The 18168-nt window shown below is 43.4% G+C and overlaps 1 protein-coding gene across 3 annotated transcripts; it reads right to left on the reverse strand.

Annotated features, from left to right (window-relative positions):
• Positions 1-3371: 3371 nt before the first annotated feature.
• Armcx2 (armadillo repeat containing X-linked 2) lies at positions 3372-8541 on the reverse strand. 3 transcript variants are annotated; one of them, XM_052171212.1, is made up of 6 exons: positions 8424-8541; positions 7735-7866; positions 7118-7214; positions 6917-7001; positions 6757-6822; positions 3372-6461 (listed from the first exon to the last, which is right to left on the reverse strand). In XM_052171212.1, the coding sequence occupies exon 6, from the start codon at positions 6326-6328 to the stop codon at positions 3752-3754; it is 2577 nt and encodes an 858-aa protein (XP_052027172.1). In that variant the 5' UTR covers positions 6329-6461; positions 6757-6822; positions 6917-7001; positions 7118-7214; positions 7735-7866; positions 8424-8541; the 3' UTR covers positions 3372-3751. The 3 variants fall into 3 exon arrangements, with proteins under 3 accessions (XP_052027172.1, XP_052027171.1, XP_052027170.1); XM_052171211.1 differs by having other exon boundaries at positions 7735-7952; XM_052171210.1 differs by having other exon boundaries at positions 7735-8015.
• Positions 8542-18168: the final 9627 nt, after the last annotated feature.

Genomic DNA, 18168 nt, shown 5'->3' on the forward strand with positions numbered 1-18168 from the left:
GAGACAGGTACTCAAGCATGGAGGGTTATCATGCATGTCATCTCACAATGAACAAGGACTTTGTTGAAACCTTTCAAAAGAAAACTGGATTTAAAGAATTTGAATGTGCCACTGTAAAAAAAATCAATGACTACTAGTATAGTTTGAGGTCACTGCCTTGATTCCCACTGTGACATTGATAATTTTCTCATTGCTTTTGTACCAAATGCCAATCCTGTGAAAACAGCAAATAACATGTTAGCACTGTTTTGAGAGTAGTTTTGACTTTACAATTTCAGCAATCTGCAATATTTTGTGGGTTGCACATTGAGAACTACTGATGTGCAATATGACCCCAATTTATGTAAGGAATACATAAAAATATTCACACTAAATATCTCAAAGAATTTCACTTATGTGAACCTTTATAAATGTGTCATAAACTTAACAGTCCTGTCTTTTGGATGGCCTTTCCTTCAGTGTCTGCTCCATTCTTTGTCCCTGAATTTCCTTTAGATAGGAACAATTCTGGGTTAAAAATTTTGAGGTGGGTGGCTCCATCCCTCAACCAGGGAGTCATGCCTATCCACTGGATATGGTCTCTACATCTTCTCCCTCCCCTTTATTGGGTATTTCAGGTGATGTCATCCCTGTTGGGTCCTGGGAGCCTCTTACTATCCTGGCATCTGGGACTTTCCAGTGGCTACCCCCACTTCTCCATCCCCCACTACTACACACCTCCGTTCAATTTCTTGCCCCTGTGTACTCCACCCCTATCTCCTCTCCCACACCTCATCCTGCCCCCTTTCTCCTCTTCCTCCTCTTTCCCTCTCAGGTCCCTCTCTCCCTCCGTCCCTCCCTCCCTCTCTCCCTTCCTCTACCTCTCTGTGAGTATTTTTGTTCCACCTTCTAAGAAGGACTGAAGGATCCACACTTTGGCCTTCTTTCTTCTTGAGCTTCACATGGTCTTGGAGTTGTAGTGTGGGTATTCCCAGCATTTTCCCTAATATCCACTTATCAGTGAGTACATACCATGTGTGTTCTGTTGTGACTGAGTTACCCTGCTCAGGATGATATTTTTTAGTCCATCTATTTGCCTGTGAATTTCATGAAGTCATCACTCTTAACAGCTGAATAGTATTTCATTGTGTAAATGTACTACATTTTCTGTATCCATTCCTCTGCTGAGGGACATCTGGGTTCTTTCCAGCTTCTGGCTATTATAAATACAGCTTCTATGAACATAGTGCTGCCCCACCTGGGGATCCATCCCATATACAGACACCAAACTCAGACATTATTGCTGATGCCAAGAAGTGCATGATGACAGGAGCCTGGTATAGCTGTCCCCTGAGAGGCTCTGCCAGCATCTGATCAGATGTAGATGCTTGCAGCCAACTATTGAACTGAGCCCAGGATCCCAATGAAACAGTTAAGGAAAGGACTGAAGAAGCAGAAATAGGTTTGCAACTCCATAGGAAGAACAACAATGTCAACTAACCAGCCCCCACCCCCCCCCACCTCCGCAGAGCTCCTAGGGAGTAAACCACCAACCAAAGAGTATTCATGGAGGGACCCATGGCTCCAGCCGCATATGGTGCACACCTTTAATCCCAGCACTTGGGAGGCAGAGGCAGGTGGATTTCTGAATTCGAAGCCAGCCTGGTCTACGGAGTGAGTTCCAGGACAGCCAGGGCTACACAGAGAAACCCTTTCTCAGAAAACGAGAGAGAAAGAGAGAGAGAGAGAGAGAGAGAGAGAGAGAGAGAGAGAGAGAGAGAGAGAAAGAGATAGATAAATAAATAAAATAGCTAATAAAAAATGTCGTGTCTTGTAATGGGTGTATAGCTCCCTTCTCAGCCTTTTGGCTACAATCAAGTTTAATGTTTGTATAAATATCAGTTTTAATTGTTTTTAGCTGAGTTAACAAATACTGATCATCTTATAATATGTGTACACATTATGGGATGATTAAACTGTTACATTATAAAATATATCACATCTACTTTTGTTGCTAACATGGTGGTGTTGTCTCTAGTCATGATGTGCAATACATCTGTTTCTGTCTCTGCCTGCCTGCCTGCCTGTCTGTCTGTCTGTCTCTCTGTGTGTGATTGTGTGTGTGTTTGTGTATGTGTGTATTTTGCTGGTGAAAGCTCCATAAATTATTTTGTTGGGATGTCAGCAGAGCAGGCTGTGTGTGGAAAATAGTTTAGTATCTTTTTCTTTTCTTTCTTCTTTGATTAAGTGGGGCAGCAAGAGAACAAAGAACTTGCACTTAGAAACAAAGGAGTTGTGGTGAGGGTACAAGAAAAATCTCACCCCAACTTCTTTTCTAAAGGAGCTGACCTCTAGCTTTGAGAATCCTACCAGGGGTCAGCACCAAAGGTCCTTTTGTTGTTCTGATTTTTTTCCCATCCTAACTGAGTTTTGGTCACTATACGGTCTTCACAGTTGTGTGAGAGAGCCATTCCCTGTCAGAACTTGTCTGGTGGCAGGACTTGAATGTGTTTGTGTGTGTGCCTGTGATTGTGTGTGCATGTGTGCAAGGATGCCTAAGTGTCCACTTGTATCCTGTTACCACCTCATTTCATCATTTATAATTTTAGGTGTGGCTTATTGTAACTTTCAAACAAATGCTCATTTTATCTCTACTCCTAAGCCCATGTCAGCTTCAATTCATTTTCCAATTGTTACCGGATTACTTTTGTATGTGTGTGTTCATGTTAGGGACCAGAGGACAATCTTGGGTAGCATTCTCAGAAACTCCATTCCTCCTTTGATACAGGGTCTCTCATGGGCTGCAGCTCATCAATTATGCTAGACTGGCTGGCCAGTGAGGCCCAGGGATCTTCTTGTCTGGTCACCCTCCAGGACCAGGATTACAAGTGGACAGTATCACACACATCATTTTTATGTGGGTCCTAAAGATCAAACCCAGGTCCTCATATTTGTGAGGCAAGGACTTTACCATGTAAGCTACCTACCAGCCCTGTTTTTCCTTTTATTTATGCACATTTTAAAGTGTCCTGTTACACCCCAAATAACAGAATATTTTGGTACCCAAGCTGAAGATTTACAACCTTAAAAACAAACAAAAAGAACATTCCCCCCCCCCAATTATCATTTTTATCTTTATCACTCCTCTTCCACAGGTTCTGTTTTTCTGTTTCAGGGAAACTAGCTTACTCCCTATCAGAGTAACAGAATTCTTATCGTCTCTCCTTTCTTGTCCTTTGGGCTAATCTTATGGGTATTCTTCATTGACGTTCTGCTCATTCTCCCAGATAACAAGCATCTGACCCTGAGCCTATTCCCAGAGACTACTGTTAGTAGTCTCTGTGTGTTCATCTCCCTTACCTTTGCAGCCAGACTTTAAGCACCAGAGCAACTTGCCATTTGCAACATACACTTTATTGATGGCACACACATGAAGTCTTTGGTGACAAAATTCAAGTCAAAACAAGTAAGAGCTGAGTAGGCCATTCACGGACAGGATTGCTATCAGTTCACAAAGAGGACCCAGGGAAAACATTCCACCCAAGCAGCACGATTCAAATCACAGGACTACAGGACTATTTGGTATTCAGAAAATGATTCAGCTTAAAGCTGGTGACTATCACAGATAACATCACTTCGAATAATACATTATTCAAAACTGGCAGCTGAATAATTCCTGTACTACACACACAAATAGAAAAGCATTAGTCTCACTGTTAATGCTTCCAGACTGTAAAGCTGAGAGATCACACATCTTGAGGGCACAGATCAGTCAGAATTTGTTTACCAGCTTTATAACTTTCACTTTCACCAAGAGGTCATGGTGATTTGCTAAGGCTCGAATTTTCTTCACACACACCCCAGATGTAGTACATAAGTAAAATAGGGACCCCTTGTTGAATTCTCTGTAGTTGAACACCTCTGCTCTGAGGTTGTCAAAGATAATCTCAAATAGAGTAAGGGCATTAATAAGAATTTCTGACTCCACATAAGAATTATAAAGGGAACTAAATGATGATGGCACTTGGGTACCAAGAAGTTTTTTTAGCATGTCTGGATTTTCAGCAAAGTTTGAAAGGATTTTCAGAATCTCAACCTTGATTTTTCCACCCCCCTGAGATAACAAGCGGAAAAAGTTTGCAATGGAATTGACAAGCAGGTGCTGGTAGTCATTAGTAATAGTCATATTTGTTAAAAATTTTAGCCCAACTACTTGTACTGCTGAGTTCAGGTTAGAAGCCATGATATCATCCATCACTTTGTTCATGTACACCTGAAGTCGCCCCTGGTTCTCATAATTTTCACTCAGGTTATTCATGGCCATTAAGGCTTTTTCCTTAATGTGAGGGTCAGTTTTATTGATCATGTTTGCAATAATTGGGAGGCCTCCCAACTTTCGGATTGTTTCTTGATTGCATGAATAATTGGCATTGTTGCTCAGGGTGAGCAGGGCAACTTGCTGAATGAAGGGATCATCTGATTTCTGAAGCAAGGCTAGGACTTTCCTGAGATCCCGAACACCTAGGATCTCATCGATTTCATATGGAAAGGGGCGCTTATGCATGGGAATGGTTCTCTTCCCTTTCCCTCTCTGCGGGACCTCTGGCTCAGAGTCGGAATCTGACTCTGTGTCAGTCCACCCAGATTCCCCTTCCTCAGATTCAGGAATCTCTGCTAGGAAGGCCTGCCCCCCATTAGCAGAAGCTGCAGCAGCTGCTGCAGCCCCATCACCAGGACGGAAACCCATTCCTAATTCATCCACTTCAACCTTGTTCTTCCTATTTTTGCCCTTGCCTCCACTCCGGTTCTTGTTTCCACCCTTGCCTCCACCTTTGGGTACAGCTCCAGTGACTGACCCAGCCTTGGGTATAGCCCCAGTATGAGCTCCAGGGGCTGCTTTCTTGCCAGTGGCTGCTGTCTTAGAGGACCCTGAAGTCCCAGGAGTCTCTGCAGCCCCAGAATGCATGGGCAGAGAAGCCCCAGCTACCATGGTTGCTGTTCTAGGGGTCTCGGTGGCTTCAGTACCTGCTGCCGCCCTAGGGACTTGCATGACCTCTGTGGTTGCTGTCCTCTGGGTAGATGCTGCTGCCCTAGGAGTTGCTGGTCCTCCAGAAGGCACTGCTGCCCCAGAATACTGGACTGCCATAGAAGGCGCTGCTACCCCAGTAGATTGAGCTGTCACAGGATGCACTGCTGGCCCAGGAGACTGGGCTGTTCTGCCAGGCACTGATGGGACTCCCCTGGGAAGTACTGATGATGGGGGTGGAAGGGGAGGTATCACCGTCCCAGGAGACTGGGTTACCCTGGTGGTTGCTGCTGGTCCAGCAAAGTGGGCTGCCACAGGAATGTAGACTGCCCCAGGAGGTGCTACTACTGCCCAGGAAGGTGCTGCTGGCACAATAGACTGGACTGTCAAGGGAGCTGCTGCTGGCCCAGCAGTCTGGACTGCCCAGGGAATTGCTGTTGGCCCAGGAGACAATATTGATGGTGAAGGTACTGCTGGCCCAAGAGTCTGGGCTACCCTTGCAGATAGTGCTTGCCCAGGGGATACTGCTGGCCCAGGGGATACTACTTGTCCAGGGGATACTGCTTGCCCAGGGGATACTGCTTGCCCAAGGGATACTGCTTGTCCAGGGGATACTGCTTGCCCAAGGGATACTGCTTGCCCAGGGGATACTACTTGCCCAGGGGATACTACTTGCCCAGGGGATACTGCTTGCCCAGGGGATACTACTTGCCCAGGGGATACTGCTTGCCCAGGGGATACTGCTTGCCCAGGGTATACTGCTTGCCCAGGGTATACTGCTTGCCCAGGGGATACTGCTGGCCCAGAAACCTCTGTGGTGCTAGGAGCTTCCACCACTTTGGGAACCCCTACTATTTCTGGAGCCTCTGCAGCAGTGGGACCCCCTGCCACCTTGGGAGGAGGTGTAACTGCACAGGCAGCTGAACTCATGACTACTGGTTCCATATTAGCCTCAGTTCTAGCCACATTTACCTCCTGGACCTTACTTTGTGCCCCATTCTGAACATTGGGACTGGGTGTAGCTGGTGCCACTCCTTCAGCCACAGCTGTGGCAGGATTGGATGCTTCTTCTTGGGCCTTGTTCATTGTCTCAATACTGACTGGGGTTGGGGGACTGAATCCTGGCCCAAGGTCAATTGTGAATCCGGCTCTTAGGCCAGTTCTAGCTCTGCTTCCAGTACCTACAGAGGCCCGGTTCTTGGGCTTGGTCAGTCTCTTCTTCTTCTGGTCTTTCCCCCTTGTATATTTGTAGACACAGTACCAGGCACTAGCCCCAATCACTATTCCAGCAGCTACACAGCCAGCATCCCGAGCTCGGCTCATGGTACACCTGGAGAGATTCTCTGATCCAGGTTGTTGGAACTGGCTTGCTTAAGTGAAATGTATCCACCAGTCAGATCAAGGGCTCTCAAGCTCAGGTTTGAAAGTTCTTCTGAGGCTGCAAGCTGAGCTGGACCTAGTAGGAGTAAATGTTAGGTATGAGAGGCACAGGATTTAGGCTCACTTTGTTTAACCTTAGAAGACAGTTTGGGGACACAGGTGTCAAAGCCTGCACTTGTTGATTTAGATAGAGATTAGCTGCAGGTTGTATCTTCAACTCTAGACCTTCCCAGTGCCATCTCCCATAATTAATTTGTTCCTAAATGGGGAGGGGATAATATGGAAGCTTGGCAGAGAGGAGGAGTTTGGACATTCACCTATAATATCCCTACCCTGATTTAAACATCCTCAGATAGTGCTCATGTACATACCGGCTTCCTGGGATCAGGAGCAAGTTCCACTGTGCTCACAGCTGCAGAGCCTAAAGGTAGATGGATCTGTGAATAGATGACAGGTGGTTTTGAACCTTGGGTACACAGATTGTTGTTTCTCCCCTGACTTGCATTCTGGTGGGCCAAAAAAAAAAAATACCTTAGGACTACTCCTCTTCTCCCCCAAAGGCAGATACCACACGCCCCCTTCCCTGCACCAAAATGACAGTCCAGGACAGAGGTGTCTAAAAGAAAGAAAAGATTCAGGGAAAAGTATTCTGGTTCTATGTTCTGGTGGTCTGTCACACCGGGGTGGGGGGGGCGCTGGGACCACCATTCTCCCCTCACCCCAAACACCGACCTGCAAGAATTCAGAGGTCTTTCTCCTTCCTCTAATTCAGCCAGAGCTTCATGCTGAGGACGGGGTGAAGGGCAGAAATAAAGACTGCAGGGGCAGACTAAGAACGTGGTTGACATATGAACATCCAGAACAAGAGTCCTAGGGTTAGCTTTTTCTTCTCTGCACAGCACAATGGCAAAGAATCCCACCTTTCAAGTCCTTTAATTCTGGCCTCTCACATCTCAGCTATCCCAGTCCCCTCCCCCCATTTGCGCAGGCTCGCCAGGCTTAGAGGGCCCCTTCTATTTTGCCCCACCTCTGGCCGCCATTTTTCAGAGACACAGCGCCACACCCCTACTACTGCTGCAATGAAGCGGGAGGGAGTACGGCGAAAGCTGGCTAAGATGCAGCGGCGGGAGGGGGGGGATTCCTGCCAGATACTCTAGTGTTCCCTGCTTCTGCTCAGCCATTCTTCACCCCCCACCATCCAGGCCTAGCTCTGGCCTGCAGAACAAGGGCCTCTAGGCCCGCCTCCTCAGTTTCTGGGTCGTGATTTTCTGTAGTTTCTGTGCTCTGAGCTCCACCTCCCACCCCCATCCCAAATCCTCAGACAACCGCCATTTCTTTAGCTTGCATACCCGAATTCCTTTTTTTTTTTTTTTCAGGGCTGAAAAGATCAGGATGAAGGGCTGGTGGGCCGCAGGTGTCTGGAGAGCAGCTTGGCAGTTAGCATGGCGGTTTAATACCAGATTCTGTCACGATCCCCAAGCCTGTGAAGCCCATACAGCGCCAAATCCTCCATCTCTCCCGCAGAAGCTGGCACACCCATTTCCTAGCGCACTAGAAAGTCAGGGGGCTGGGATGGGAAGGGAGGGGAGGGAAGGGGAGGGGAGGGAGCGGGGTTGTGGCAGCAAGGTGTCTGAAAAGGGAGGGTGGGAGTGAAAAATACCGTTTGCTTCCCAATTTCAAGCCCCGCTGGTCGCCCGATCCCAACCCCCTTTGCTGGGATTGTATGTGCTACCACGTTTTACTTGCCCTGCCCCCTCCTCTCAGAACAGCACGGCAAGTAAGGGAGCCAAGTCGAATGTCAAAATAAACCGCCAAACCGCTGGGGCAGAAGCAAGCGGTTTCTTGTACAAACCCGATAGTCCTTTAATACCGTTCCTCCCCTCCCCCGCTGCCCACCAAAATCCGCTGCGCCGGAGATTCCGAGTCTGGAAAACCTCGGCCCGCAGAGAGTGCAGAGGCGCCTGTGGCCCTGGCCTTCAGCATCCCTAGGCGATTTCTATCCCCCGGGGCCAGAGAGAATGTTCATTCTAACACTCACCTGGCCAGTTCTGAGGGAATTTTCTCTGCCTTGCCTCGTTGACCGTTGACCGCAGTTTTAATAGTGTTGGTACCCAGAGGAAGATGGCAGGAATGGCCGTAAGGCTTTAAGTACCTTTGCCCACGTCAGCTCTTGGTCACGTGGGACCCTCATCACCAGTAAGCTTGGGTCCCCGAATTCCACTCCCACCAAGAGCACAAGCCCCCTCCTTTATCCTACTCCTACCTCATCCCACTACAGCAGGTCCTGTCAATCATTCAGGGCCTTTGTAACCTCTGAGGCCCCAAGTAGCCCCTTCTCCCTGTGTGAAGCAGTAAGCTGCTTTCTCTGGTTACTGGGGAGAAGCAGTGGCTTCGAGGAGAACTGTTAACTGTTGACAGTTTTTACCCCCCCCCCCTTTTTTTTTCTCCTGTGGAATTATCTCGACTTTTTTTCCTGGGTTACTCGAAGTTTTCCCCTCCCTTCGCCATAGTCCAGTCCTTACTTACGTTGACCATTTCCCTTGCCATTGAGTTTCTGCTCCTGTGTAAATAGATAAGGGACAAATAGCAAAGAGGAAACAAGGACTGGATATGAGATCTGCACTTCTGAGGGACCCCTTCTTTGTTTTAAAAACCGGGACTACACCTTTATTTTTACAGGAAGAAGATACAATAAAACAAGAACTCAGTGTGGGAAATAGGAGCAAAAATGAATAGAAACGTTTTCTTTAAAATAAAGATTTCTCTAACATTAATTTTGCTTAGTTTTTAATCACATAGACAATGAATACTTTTGGCCACGTGGGAAATAGATTTCAAAGCATGCTAACTATTTGACCATCTAAAAATATATTTTTCTTGATAATATAAATATATTTCCATATGATCTATGAATTGATCCACGAAGAAGCATTCAGTGGACCTACCTTATTTATTTTGGATAAATAATACCCTATATTTCTTCTTCTGGGATAGCTTTTAAGGTGAATTAGTTGGTGATCTCTTTTCTTGTTCGAGAAATACATTTATTCAACATTACCATGCTGTTGCTTACTGCTGTGTGAATCTCCTGCAATTTTATGGCTGGAACCATGACAAATTTGAACACCTGTCTCTGGTTAGGTTCCAGTTCAGTAATTCATCTTTAAAAGACACTTCAAGGCTAAGAAAAGTAATTCTGTGATGGGTGCAGGATGCTAAAATCTTCCTTGGTCTGTTCAGAAGGATGGAAACTGCAGTTCCATGCCCCACTCCAGGACTCCTTAGCCTTTAATGATTCTCTGTGTGTAGACATTTGACCACGTTTCTTACTCCCAAAATATACATGGACAGGTCATCAAAGTGGTGACATGGGCGAATGTTATTAGCCCCTTACCTTTCTTCTCTTTGGGGTAACTCAGCAATGCATGAAATAGATTGCTTTTCCCATCTGTCTCTGGAGCTGAATATTTCAATGAACACATAAGTGATTATTGGGGGAAGCTGGTGTTAAACCAGCTTAATGCATATTCTTTTACACAGTGCCCTGGTGAATGTTAACGGTACTATGCCATGTGCTACTACTACCTGGTCTAAAAGTTACAGCCTGTTGGTCTCCTCACCTCTGGATACCTCACCTCCAAGGTAATCAGTAAAATCCTAGGCTTCCAAATAAGTGCCATTAGTCATCCACTTTGGTGCTTCCTTCACCAAGTATATGTACCCAAACTACAAAGCCCAATGGCCATCCTGATTAACCTGATTAGCTAACTTAGGTGGACTCTGTGGTCGACCTGAAATTATATCCATCCTAAAGGTTTTTATTTTTGATTGTGTATGAGTCCAAGTAGATTTTAGGAGGTGGGACGTAGAGGTCCTTGACCCCAACAGTTTTTCAAGGGGTTTGTGATCCATCTCTCAGATATTGGCCCCTTAAGGGCCAATAGAACAGCCTAAAGAGTTTGTGTTTTGTGTATCAGTCTCAGTGTAAGAATCTCTTTTGTCCATTGGTTGGGTGTAAATATCTGCATCTGACTCTTTCAGTTGCTTGTTGGGTCTTCTGTAGTGCAGTAATGCTCAGTTCCTTTTTGTGAGTGCTCCATATCCTCAGTAATAGTGTCAGGCCTTGGGACCTCTCCTTGAGCTGGATCCCACTTTGGATCTATCTCTGGACCTTGTATTCCTCAGGCTCCTCTCCATTTCCATACATGCAGTTCCAGCAGAGGACTGCCAGGTATGTGTTCATTCATTGATGATCCACCTAACCCTTAAGACACTGGAGGCCCCAGGGAGTTTAGAGGTCAGGTGGGGGTTGGGGGGTGGGGACAACCACGTGGAGACAGGGGGAGGGGAGGAGGTATGGGGATGTGAAACAGTCAGAGGGTGGACCAGAGCAGGGGAATAAAATGTGAAGTGTAGAAATAAATAAATAAATAAATAAATAAATAAATAAATAGACAAAAATATCTTTTGTTTGGTAATAAATATAACTAACACATCTGAAGCCTTGATTCAACCTCCCAGCATGAAAGGAAAACTAAATCAAAACAATAAGAAAGTATGAAACCTATATATAAAGAAAGAATGCTGTAGCTTTTCTATTCCTAATTCCTACTCACAATCTCTGATTTTCTTTGAAATTACAGTTTAGTGAGTATATTTATGCTTATTGATCAAGTTTCAAGTGAAACAAAAATTATAAAGAAAATAGGCATTGATATTTGTATTGTAAATCTTCAGATTCACTTGTGGAACATTATCCTAAAATCAAGACTTCCTCCCTAGGAACATGTCATGTAAGTTCCTGTCCATTTCTGTTATGCTTTATCTGTCACAATTTTTTAAGCTATATTATTCAGATTATATGATAATTTTCCAATTTCTTAAGTAATTTTATGGTAAAAATGCCATTTCTTTTTTAAATTGTTTATTAGTTTTAGCATGTGTGTGAGTCTGTGAGTGTGTGTGTTTGTGTGTGTGTGCCACAGGTATGTGGGTACACTTAGAAGCCATTAAGAAATGTTTGAATTTCCTGGAGCTGGAGTTACCAGCAGTTGTGAGGAACTGAATTCAGGTGTTGGGAGCTGAACTGGGTTGGGGGGAGCAGCAAACACACTTAATCCTTGAGCCTAACCACTATTTTTTTTTCTTGAATTACAATTTTTGATAGGAAACATTACATTAAGAAAAAAAAATCTACTACTTTGGTATATTTATTTTCTGCTAGCAAGGTTTTGATATCTTAATAGTTCCAATAATTCTTAGGTGACATTTTTGGTTTGTGTTGGTTTATACTAAATGTCATTTCTAACTTTTTGTTGTTACCAAAGCAGGGATAATTTTTAAAAAAATTTAGTGGTTATTTTGTTTATTTGCTTTTCAAATGTTATTCCCCCTTCCTGGTTTCCTCTCCAACGCCCCCATTCCCCTTCCTCCAGGAGGATGCTCCCCTTGCCCCACTCTGCCCTAGCATCTCCCACCCCCCCAGGACCCCCCTACGTTGGGGCATCTAGCCTTCACAGGACCTAGGGCCTCCCCTCCTTTGATGCCAACTAGGCCATCTTCTGTTATATATGCATCTGGAGCCATGGGTCCCTCCATGTGTACTCTTTGGTTGGTGGTTTAGTCCCTGGGAGCTCTGGAGGGGTCTGGTTGATTGATATTGTTGTTCTTCCTATGGAGTTGCAAACCCCTTCAGCTCCTTCAGTTCTTTTTCTTAACTCCTCCATTGGAGTCCCTGTGCTCAGTCCAATGGTTGGCTGTGAGCATCTGTGTCTCTATTTGTCAGGCTCTGGCACAGCCTCTCAGGGGACAGCCATATCAGGCTCCTGTCAGCAAGCACTTCTTGACATGAGCAACCAGGTTTGGTATCTGCAAATGTGATGGATCCCCAGGTGGGACAGTCTCTGGATGGCCTTTCCTTCAGTCTCTGCTCTACTCTTTCCCCCCTGTATTTCCTTTAGACAGGAGCAATTCCGGGTTAAAGTTTTGGAGATGAATGGGCGGCCCCATCCCTCAACCTGGGGCTGTGCCTAACCCCTGGCTATGGTCTCTACAGGTTCTCTCCCCTTTGTTGGACATTTCAGCTAATCTCATCCCTGTGGGGTCCTGGGAGCATCTTGCTTTCCTGGCATATGGGACTTTCTGGTGGCTACCTCCATTTCACCATCCCCCATTGCTCCACACCTTTGTTCAATTTCCTGACCCTCTGTATATCTCCCCCCCCTCCTCCCACACCTGATCCTGCCTCCCCTTTTTTCTTCTCCCCCTCCTCTCTTCCCAGGGATAAATTTTAAACAGGAAAAAGATGCAGTGATTTTTCAAGTATATGAATAAGTCTGAGTATAAATTCATATTTTTGCTAATTATCATCCAAATGTTCAATCAAAATATTTGATTGAAAATCCAATTTCCACCGGGAGACATCCTAGATAAGCACCCTTGATTATTATTAAAAAGCAAGTTTTTTTTTTTAAACATACCATTACACAGAAAAGATAGAAGGAAAAAAGATTTAATGTCAAGACAATAGAACTAAAAACTACTAAATACCTACTTATACAAATCTTTGGAAATATTTATTAAAAATAGAAAAGCAGAAATAGAACTAATTTTCATATTTAAAAAGTTTTAAAAGCAGAGCTTTTCTAAACCTGAGGTGCCATTAGTTAATACCCTTATCCCACATAATACTTTTAAAAACAAAATGCCAACATAAGGCATAATCCTGGTTTATACACAAAAAATCCAAACTACTGTGGAAACTAAAGATATTTTATAAGTAGGTCATTTTCTCCTTTCTAGTATCCATGCTTCCTTCTCTTTGTCTTTCTTTGCTTGACCAGGATATCCTGGAGAGCATACTTATTTTATTTTCTTTTGTTTTATCCCTTAGTGTAACTTGTGTTATTTCTGATATAATCTCTTTTCAAGGTTATTTTTACTTATATTTACTACTATCACACAAAAAGTAATATCCAGATATACTAGCAATGAGTGGAAGGAACTTGTAAAGTCCATTGTCCTGGTAGTCCACAGGGGAGTGATAAACCTGCCAGGTCAGAGCGCTTCATGTATTCTTTATCAGGTTAAGGATATTTTCTTTTATATCTAATTTAATTTAATCAATAAAGGAGTCATTGAATTATATATAATTCTTTACTACATAAATGAAGTTTCCCTCTTATTACTTTATTAATAGTTTGAGATTTTAAAAATGACTAGCTTAATTTACTAAGTGCTGAGCTAGGATTATAGTTCAGTCAGTGGTACAGTGCTTGCCTGCTAACACAAGGGCCTAGGTTCAATCCTTACGTTTCAAATACTTTGATTCTAAGATTTTTTTCTATTAATTTGCTGATGTCAAGAATGATGGAGCTACACCAGTCATTCTTGTCACTTTTGTTGTTCTACAGTATATTTTGAATTCATCTGGACATATTAACACTTTTGTAAACTCCAAGACTCCTTCCTGAGTTGTTTAAAATAAAAACAAATATCCTCCGTACACAACTGACAAGACTCTACCATAGTCAACCTTATTACACTTCTGCCTCATCTTTCCTTTTTCTAATCATCCTAACTTCCTTGATATGCCTGGGCCAAACTGACTGCATACTCTTCATAGAGCCTTTGTATTTGTTTTGCCCGAGATTCTCTCATCCTATACATCACCCTATATACTTCATATATACCTTCCCTCAACTCCTGCAGATTTCTCATTCCCTTCCCTACAGACCCAACTTGGTGAGTTGTTTTAAAACAAAACAAAACAAAACAAAACAAAACAAAACAAAAACATTTAGTCCAATTTGTGCTGCCCATATATTCTTGTATGCACAGCCTTCCAGTGGAACATGCTCAATTTACCAGGGTTTATACTCTTAAAGAAAACTGGTCCTCCCCCCCCCCCATCAGTTACCAATAGCTCCTAGGCCAAGAGTGGGATTTATGCCCACCTCCTCTCCCCATGGCTTGAGTTTTTGTAGGTCTTTTACACCATGTCACAGCCATTGTGAGTTCTTATGAGCAATGTGTTCTGCTGCATCTAGAAAACATCATTCCTTGGAGTCATCCAACCACTTCTGGCTCTTATAGATAGAGAATTTCCATCAGTTAGCAATCTTATTCTTTTGGGGGTTATATAACTATGGCCTAGGAAGGCGTGGAAAGAAGAGGAGGAAACCTGTCCTGATTCCTATCCCTGCAGATTGGTGTGAGGATATGTATTGGTTGGAGACTACTGGCATCAGGGTGGAGGATGGTAGTACATTTTTTTTTTTGCCTTTCTTTTTTTTTAATTCGATATATTTTTTATTTACATTTCAAATGATTTCCCCTTTTCTAGACCCCTACTCCCCGAAAGTCCCATCAGCCCCCTTCCCTCCCCCTGTTTTCCCACCTAACCCTTCCCACTTCCCTGTTCTGGTTTTGCCCTATACTGCTTCACTGAGTCTTTCCAGAACCAGGGGCCACTCCTCCGTTCTTCTTGTACGTCATTTGATGTGTGGATTAGGTTTTCCGAAAACTGGGCACCTCACTTCCAGAAGATCCTGCTATACCACTCCTGGGCATATACCCAGAAGATTCCCCAGCATGTAATAGGGATATATGTTCCACTATCCTCATAGCAGCACTATTTATAATAGCCAGATGCTGGAAAGAACCCAGATATCCCTCAACAGAAGAGTGGATGCAAAAAATGTGGTATATATATACAATGGAGTACGATTCAGCCATTAGAAACAATGAATTCATGAAATTCTTAGACAAATGGATGGAGCTGGAGAACATCATACTAAGTGAGGTAACCCAGACTCAAAAGATGAATCATGGTATGCACTCACTAATAAGTGGTAGTACAATTTTTAAGTTTGGAGTGCTTTAACATTTCCCAGTGGGTTCCATGAGAACTTCACCTTTTTCTCATTTCATTCATATCCTCTAAAACTCACAGTTGTATCAAGAGCAGAAATAGTTGGTGACTTAAGAAGGCACAGTAGGGAGGAGGCTGGAGAGATGGCTCAGGGGTTAAGAGCACTGGCTGCTTGCTCTTCCAGAGGTCCTGAGTTCAGTTCCCAGCAACTACATGGCAGTTCACAAACATCTGTAATGGGATCTGATGCCCTCTTCTGGTGTGTCTAAAGATAGCTACAGTGTATTCATATAAATGAAATAAATAAATCTAAAAAAAAAAAAAAAAAAAGAAGGCAGAATAAAGGAACAACTTTCCAGGGAGCAGAGGAACGGGGGGGCTGGGGCTACTACATTTGATCATCATACATAGGGGTACACGTTTTCACGTATTTGCAGCTATGCATTAGTCAATGTCTACAAGCTTTTCTTTTTTTTAATTTTCTACATTCTTTGTTTACATTCCAAATGATTTCCCCTTTCCAGGTTTCCCCCTCCCCTTGAGTCCCATAAGCCCTCTTCCCTCCGCCCATTCCCCAATCAACCCCCTCCTGCTTCTCTGTCCTGGTACTCTTCTATGTTACTGCATCAAGCCTTTCCAGGACCAAGGCCCTCTCCTTCTTTCTTCTTGGGAATGCCTTGATATATGAATTGTGTCTTGGGTACTCAGAGCTTCTCGGCTAATATCCACTTATCAGTGACTGCATTCCATGTGTTTTCTTTTGTGATTGGGTTACCTCACTTAGGATGATCTTTTCCAGATCCAACCACTTGCCTAAGAATTTCATGAATTCATTGTTCTTGATTGCTGAGTCTACAAGCTTTTCAATGAGTTATGTAGTCATCCCTCTCCCTCCCATTGGTGTAGAAGGAATAGTCTAGGAGCCTGAATGTGACCTAGCTTGCCAAGTATGTCATATGGCCATCAATATTGAGTTACTACTATTTTCTGGGCTGTAGAGCAGCAGGACAAAGGTCTCATCTGCTCAAGGGAATCATAGACATCTCCTCTCCTTGCTTTTGTGTGTGTGTGTGTGTGTGTGTGTGTGTGTGTGTGTTTAGAGACATTTTTATTTTAACACAAGGAAAAACTCTCCCCTCCCCCCATTAGGGTTTGGGAGAAACAATCTTGGTGAAGTGCTCTCCATGAACTGAGAAAACAGAGTTGACTTGACTGAGAAAATGAAACTAGAGACCATCTACAGAAATGGAACTAATCAGCTTCTGGTATGTTAAGTAGGACTTCCAAAAAAGTAAAGTCTGAGATAAGGATTCTTGTGAAAATGATTTATTGAAGGAGTTCTCTAAAGCAAGCATATATGGAGGTAGCAGCCTAGGATAGGGAAGAAGCTAGGCATATACACAGTTCAGCTTGAGACTTAGTCTGAGACCAAGGAAACTCTGAAACATGAAAGACATGAAAGAATTGATCCATCTCAAGATAAGTAAATTAGGCTTCTATAGACACTGAGAGAGATAGAATACATGGATTATGTCTGTGGAGAGGAGAGGGACTTTGATTCTACAAAGTGGCTCTGAAAAATATTCAAATATGAGTCTTTAGCAGCCAATAATTATAACAGCTAGCAAATAGATGTGTCTATCTAGTAAATTGCATCTGGAAGGTACACCAGTAGCATCTGCTTTACCTACTATAGCCAGTCTGCACTCTTGCAATAAGAATGAGCTTTCCATCCATGTACCTCCAACCCATTACCAGAAGATTCCATTTCAGCATTGCTATCTTTGGAGTCTTTTCATGCGTGCAGTCTGTCAGGATATGGCCAGCTTATCCACAAATAAAGGGAAAGAGGAAACAGCTTGAGCTTCACTAATCTTCTAGTTGCCTCATAAAAAGTTGCCTTCAGAGGCTAGCTTTTCTTCTTTAATGGAAAATAGAATCATCACCTTCACTTTATGAATTTCAGATGGGGACTATCCCTGCAATTTAGCACCCAGTGAACCTGTCTCTGCATGTAATGAGATTAGGGAATAATACAGATATTGAGGGAAATGTAGGCATAACTAAATTTCTGTGACTCTGACACATTTAGAATAGTTTTTGCAGAGGTAAAAACTGCACATTATGCCCTTCATTCATGTACAGTTCAGGGTAAGTCAGACCAATGGAAGGGCATTGGAGCAAAGGTCCCAGCTACATTAATGGGTGGTGTATATATCAAAAATCCAAGTGGCAGTCCTGAATTCGTGGGGGTAAAGATAGTGCTTTAGAGAATTTAAACTTTGAGTCTTCATATTGTTAACATAAAGAAAAAACCAGTTTCCTTTCTTCCTGTGTTTTCCTTGCTCATGAAGTGTTTGTTGTTAAAATTTACAAGTCAAGAAGACCAGGGAAAAGCATTGTTCCAAACTGTAAAATCATTTCAAACTTTGTTCTGCTCTTTCTGTAGGCTAGGGGAGCAGAGATCTGTGTTAAGTTTGTAATTGCTGTTTTTTGGATCCAGTCTTCCAGACACATCTCACAGCTGTCCTGTCTGAGGATTGTCAAATCTTTGAGACACGGTTGAAGTAGGGCACAATCCTCTCCTTTTAGTAGAGCCATTTTTATTTCTTTTCAACCCTTTTGTCAAAAAGAGGGTTTTTTTGACTATGGAGAAATTCCTGTCTCTTGAAATACAAGTTATCTTGTTCAGTTTCACAGACGAAGTGAGAAAACTATAAATAAGTTAGCCAAGTCTTTGTAGACAGTGATGGATAATTTGATAAGTCTTTTATTCATTTTAAAGCATAGATCCAGTTAAAATAATTAAATGTTGAGAAATTGTACCATAATCCAATTTATTCCCCACTCCTCTTCCGCTCCACTTTCATTTTTAATTAAGAATAATAAATACTTCCTGGTGTTTTGAGAT

The sequence above is a fragment of the Apodemus sylvaticus genome, chromosome X (genome assembly GCF_947179515.1).
Source record: "Apodemus sylvaticus chromosome X, mApoSyl1.1, whole genome shotgun sequence".
NCBI classification, from domain to species: domain Eukaryota; kingdom Metazoa; phylum Chordata; class Mammalia; order Rodentia; family Muridae; genus Apodemus; species Apodemus sylvaticus.